This window comes from Otolemur garnettii, unplaced genomic scaffold, assembly GCF_000181295.1.
Source record: "Otolemur garnettii isolate 467f Iridium unplaced genomic scaffold, OtoGar3 scaffold00057, whole genome shotgun sequence".
NCBI lineage: Eukaryota > Metazoa > Chordata > Mammalia > Primates > Galagidae > Otolemur > Otolemur garnettii.
The window spans coordinates 11,175,356-11,181,629 of NW_003852452.1; the positions used below are offsets into that span (position 1 = coordinate 11,175,356).

At 40.9% G+C, this 6,274-nt stretch overlaps 1 protein-coding gene across 1 annotated transcript in view; it reads right to left on the reverse strand.

Annotated features, from left to right (window-relative positions):
• PKP2 (plakophilin 2) overlaps positions 1 to 6,274 on the reverse strand; it is an 89,692-nt gene that overhangs the window by 12,977 nt on the left and 70,441 nt on the right. Inside the window, exons 7-9 of the mRNA XM_003792490.2 lie at positions 5,851 to 5,968; positions 4,496 to 4,660; positions 3,053 to 3,226 (exon numbers count right to left, since the gene is read on the reverse strand). Of these exons, the coding sequence (XP_003792538.1) occupies positions 3,053 to 3,226; positions 4,496 to 4,660; positions 5,851 to 5,968 (457 nt within the window). The remainder of the gene's footprint in view (positions 1 to 3,052; positions 3,227 to 4,495; positions 4,661 to 5,850; positions 5,969 to 6,274) is intronic.

Below are 6,274 nucleotides of genomic sequence, written 5' to 3' on the forward strand. Positions count from 1 at the left end.
GGCCTGGGCTGGATTCAAACCCGCCACCTTAGGTGTATGTGGCTGGCGCCTTAGCCGCTTGAGCCACAGGTGCTGAGCCTCTTTATTCTCTTTATTGTTTTCCTTTTCACATTTATCTCTTACTCCTGATAGAAATGATTTTGTGGTAAGCTGTCAGGTAGGAAGATGCATTTTATTTTTTCCGTGGCTATCCAGTTAAGCACTTTTAAAGTGCTTAAGAAACCTGAAAACTGTCTACTTCAATGACTTTTAACTTTTACTATACAATGTTTAATCTTTCAATTCATACTGTACTTGAAGATCTTGTTAAATGGGTAAGTTCATCTTCTTTCCTTGCTATTAAAATGACTGTTATTGCTAATAAACTAATAACATTTAATTATTATTAGTTGGTAAATAATTTTATACTTAAGTTATATAATCTGTCCTTTAGGAGGTTGTTTATTTCAGTTTAGTTTCTGTTCCATTTGAGGCATGTGGTCGTTAATTGCTTAGTGCTAGCTCAGTTAGAATCCCCTGGTTAATGGACTGTTTATTTTCTGGAATATGTTTAATGACCTGCTTTTCATGCTTTTCTATTCAGTGATTCCTTTTACAAATTAGAAAAACAAGGATCTTTATCACACTGTCTAGGCGTGAAAAATTAAGAAAATAATGAAGTAATACTTACAAAGATATATATGTCGACATTTTAATAAAAAGCATCTTATAACTTAAAAGAGTAAAGGGTCCTCATATCATTTCCTCCTGCTGCTAATGATTTTCTCCTATCACTCTCCAGTCAAGTTTAATTTTTGAGTCTGGACACTTTAGTGTAGGCCTCTCTTTTGTTTTTCTTTTCAAGGTAGCATCTCACTTTGCCACCCAGACTGGAGTGCCGTGATGTGACAGCTCACTGAAAACTCTAGCTCCTGGGTTCAAGCGATTGTCCTGGCTTCACCTCCTGAGACGCTAGGACTACATGCACACATCACTATGCCCGGATAATTTTTCATTTTTATTTTTTTTAAGAGATGGGGGTCTCACCATGTTGGCCAGGCTGGTCTTAAGCTCCTGGTCTCAAGTGATCCTCTTGCCTTGGCCTCTCAAAAGTGCTGGGAGTTTAAGTATGATCTACCTCACCTGGCTCTTTAGGGGACTGGACTAATCTAAGGTTATGTAGGCTTCTAAATGCCTTAATGTAACTAGGACGGTTATAAAGGTATCTTCCTTGTTTGGGCCCTTTGTGACCTGATATCTCAAAATTTTCCTAGTATTTTAAATTTCTGTTTTTTTTTAAATCCCAATTAGATTATTATACTAACACAAGAATTCCATCTTATTTACCACTGTGTAATAGGCACCACACTGCTAGCATCTGCTGTGTAACAAGCACTCAAAAGGAACGTCTGTTAAGTAAATGAAGGAACACAGGATCTATGCAATAAACTACATATTCAGAGTTCAAGTGGCACGTATATCCCTGTATCCCTAGGAACATGAAACACCCCCGGCCTATTTGGATTCTATAGGAGGCTCTTGGAATGGAAGAGGCCAATATCTAAGCTTAAAGGACTGGCTTATATAGACCCAAACTCAGAGCGCAGCAAGCTTAACCGCACACACATATTCCAATTTGATTTCTGCTCTTTTCTTTTAAGTTGTTGTATATTAATAAGAGGCCTTCTGTAGTAAAAGAAATTGTTTGGGGGAACCTAGCACGGGGAAATAAGATGATAAATTAATGTCACTGTGTCATTAAGGGCCCCTGGTGGTTCCCAGTTTCTTTCACTTTGTGCACAAGCATATTTTACGGGAAGTCAAAGAGGTGAAAGTTTGGTCGTGTTCTGAAACACAATGCTATGGTAAGAGGTATGTTGGGTTTAGAATTTCACAATTTTATTCTAAATTGAGAGTAAGCATCTGTGTAAACACACTTATATTAAAAAAATAAATATGGCTTCTCCAAGTAAAGAATAAGTAATATTTTTGCTATCTACAAGGGTGTTTTTCTCTCTGGGGCTAGAGAATTGGAGATTGGCCACACAGTGAGCTCTTTGGGGGGAGTTTATTCTATTTTATGACCAAAGCAAAGCATACAGGCCTAGTTTAAATAATCGAATATCTGTGGAATACCTAAATATGAACGTGGTATAAAATAAATGGGCAAGGAAATAAACTTTGACTGTTTTCTGTATTCTGACTTTGCCGATAAAATGGAAAGAAAATCAGCTTGTTATTTTGTTGTTGAATTTCTAGGACACAAAAGCACAGATGTCCTGTCCTCCTCCATATTGCGGGGGACATCTGCTGTTTTTGCCTGCCCAGCATTTATTCCTCCTTCCTTTGGTAATAACAGTCTGATTCTCCATGCGGGAGCTGCTCCTTTACCATTTTAGCCCGTGTAGTACAAGTGGTGTGACCCTCACCCAATCAAACCCGTGTTCCTGCAGCCCACAATGGGCATGTTACCCAGAGCTGGCCAACTGAACATCACAGCCTCATAGCCACAGCTACTAGTTCAGAACGTGCCAGGGACCCAGATGAGGGCAGTGAGGCACATTCTCTGAGTTCTTAACAGCACTATGGGGGATATAATACTTTTTTTTCTTGTGAGGACATCGGGCTGGTAAAGTGTAAGCCTGAAATAATTCATGGCTTTCTTTTGTTACCATATGGGCAGAGCCTTTGAGAACAAAACAGAGCCCAAAGGTGGAAAAGGTCACAATTATAGTCACTAGAGCACCTGAACATGACAGAAAGACGACCCACCGTGGCTTCTTCAGTTCCATGAGCCAAGACATTCCTTTTTGCATACCCAGTTTGAGGGAGGCTTCTGAGAGTACTGACAGATACAATTATCTACAAGTCTTTCCCTTGAAGTATGACTTGGCTTTGCAGATGTGAAGTCTCCAAGTCCTGGAAAGCTGACTCATTTTCTGATAATCCTTGAGAATGTTCTTGACTGAAGTAAAAAAACTTTAGTCCTTACCTCATTGTTTCATCTCTGAACCTAATATAGGAATGTCTACAATGTTATGATTTTAAAAAGTAGAAAGAGTTGGGTGCTTACCGGTCCACTCCCTGCCGTGAGATTCTGCAGGGCTCCCAAAGATGCTTCCTGTGTATAGTTTCTGATGCTCTTGGCGATCAAGGACAAGTACATCCTTATCACGATGGAGTGCCACAGCCACTCCACACCCTTGGGGTTGCTCTTTTCCTCCGGCATCGGCACGTCCTGGTATTGCTGACCCCCCACACAATCAGAATCCAGAATTAATGCACTTCAAGTGATGTCTCTAATTCTGCACTCAGACCAAGAGACCAGCAATACTGTCTAAAATGGCTAATAATTTGCATAAGGAGCTCTTGAAATAGAAATTTAAAAAGCAAATATGTATGATTTCCAATTAACTTTTAACCCACGATGATTATTTCTTCTTAATAACACGCCCGCCCTCCACCAACTTGACATTTCCCAGTGAGAGGAATTCAGAGAATTCTGTACAGGTCATTCTATTACAATTTTCAGGCTGCTGTGAAGTTAAAAGCTAAATTAGTCACAACCATCCTAAAGTTGAAGATAAGAAAAGCAGACCTGTTCCCTCAGGGTCTAGTGAGGGTGTCCAGGATAGTGTCACAGTTCTAAATTTACCGGTGGTTCTCCAAGTTCACAAATACCAGAGGAGCAGGGGGAGTCACATTCTTTCAGTTTTCATGCTGCTGTGGAAAGAAATGTGTGTATTCTTTCCTATGGGATTGGCTTTAAGTATGTTCAAAGTTTGTTTTTAGAATGCCCAAAGCCAAACATCAAGACTGCTTTTATTACTTATTTTCGTTTTGGAGACAGAGTCTCACGTTCTGTCACCCTGGATGGAGTATGTGGCATCACGGCTCATAGCAACCTCAAACTCTTGGGCTCAAGCGATCCTCTTGCCTCAGCCTCCTAAGTAGCTGGGACTATAGGCACCCATCACAACGCCCAGCTAGTTTTTTCCTATTTTTAGTAGAGACGAAGTCTCATTCTTCCTCAGGCTGGCCTTGAACTCCTGAGCTCAGTATCCACCCATCTCAGCCCTCCTAAATGCTAGGATTACAGGTGTGAGCCACCATGCCCTGCCTCAGGACTGCTTTTAATTTTAAAACAACTTATATGCTATGGGCCATGTTGTAGTAAGCTTATTTCTTGATCTACAGAGCATGCAGCAGCCCTATAGTTCAGTGACTAACAGTGCAAATCTGGAGCCAAATTGCCTGGGATTGAATTTGATCCCCTCCAGTTAAATTATTCTGGAAAAAATTAATTCACCTTTTTGTACTTCTGTTTCCTCTTGGGTGAATGAGGATATTAATAAGATAGACCTCAAAAGGTTGACATAAGGATTAAAAAAATGCAAAATATTGCCTACCATATACTAACTACTCAGACACACACACACACACACACACACACACACGCGCGCGCGCACCACATTCTCCCCCTCGCTCTCAGTCTTTCAAAGACCTCCCAACGTACCTCTTTTACTTTCCTGCTCCGACTGCCAAAACACCCAATACTTTTGTTGTTGTCAGTCTGGATATTCCGGTTTTGAATATAGATACTCTGGGAATATTTTTCTGGGAGCTCTGCCTCCAGTTGGTAGGAGAGGTTATGAAGAATGCACACGCAGTTCTCTGTGGCCTGAGACAACAGGACATGAACACCGATCACACACACACAGATACCCTTTGCAGGTATGTTAGCCCAGGATGCAGGTGTCAGCTCTTACAAGGTTGGGTGTCTTTGAGACTGTGGGTTGCCTGGGGGAAAGTAGAATGAGTGTGGCTAGAAAGGCTAAGGTTAGATCATGAGTCCTTGGGAATACAATGCTAAGAATTAGAGCCTAATTTCTTTTCTTTTTTTTGAGACAGAGTCTCATTATGTCACACTTGGTAGAGTACCACAGCCTCACAGCTCACAGCAACCTCAAACGCTTGGGCTTAAGAGATTCTTTTGCCTCAGCCCCCCAGGTAGCTGGGACTACAGGCGCCCGCCACAATACCTGGCTATTTTTTTTTTTTGTAGTTGTCATTGCTGTTTAGCTGGTCAGGGCCGGGTTTGAACCTGGAACTCTCAGTGCATGTGGCCGGCGCTGTAACCACTGTGCTACAGATGCCACCCGAGCCTAATTTCTTAAAATACCAGAGGCTTTCTAGCTTACTTTTTGGGGAGTGTGGCCAGAATGGTTCTGTATTTAGACATGTAATTTAGTAGCCATGTTGAGTGGGAGAAGAGGAGATATTATTTGCAGGAACCAATAAGGAGGGTGTTGCAATAATCAGTATAAAAGATCCACAAACTGGGAGAGCAGTAGCAGCACTAGAATGCAGCAGATGAACCCAAAGCCTTTCCAAAGGCAGCGTGTACATGGTTGGGTACCCAATGGGCAGGGGACAGCAGGGAAGGGAGGTGGTCTAGGATTACTCAGATTTCTGTCTTCTTCTGGTAGATGGTAATAACCATTGAGAAGGATTATACAGAGGAGGAGCAAGTTTGGGGGATGACGGAAGAGATAAACTTAAGTTCACTGCTGAACATGTAGCATTTGGGCTTCTTTCAAAAACCCACAGAATTACTAAGCAGATAATTAGAAATCTGGGTCTCGAGATTAGAAAGAAAAATAAAGCTAGGTAGATTTTAATATTTCTAAGTATATATGGGAAATGTTATACTTAGCAAATGAGTCAGTAAATAAATCTAAACCCCAAATAGCTACCTTAAGAATATTCTGAAAAAAATTAAATTAAAAAAAAAATAAAAAGAATATCCTGAATCTTCTTAGTAGGACAAACAGGTACGTCAATACACGAGCTAGTTAGCCTTTGGGTTACCTTGTCGTCTGGCTGGTAATCTGCGATGGTCCCTCTGACATAATGGACCAGCGAGTCGATGAGCCCATCACATCTTCTTATCACTTTTCTCCCATCAGGGCCAGCTGAACTCATGTTTCTATCAGGAAAAACAAACAAAACTTCATAATCTTAGACCATGTACCCAACTGGGCTCTGTTTTGAAGCTTTCCTCCGTGTTTCTTTCAGGTGTCCTGCAAACTTGTAAAAGTGTGACAGACTTGTCCTGCAGTCAATAAACCAACTGCTCAACAGTCATCAGATCTGGATGTAATTAAATTCACACTATATGTCACCATGTCAGAAGAGTCTGCTGTCTACTTCACTCTAAGTACCAAGGTCACAGCAGTGTCTTCTTAATCACTTAATTTACTTAATCTTGGCCCCACTTTTTTTTTTTTTTTTT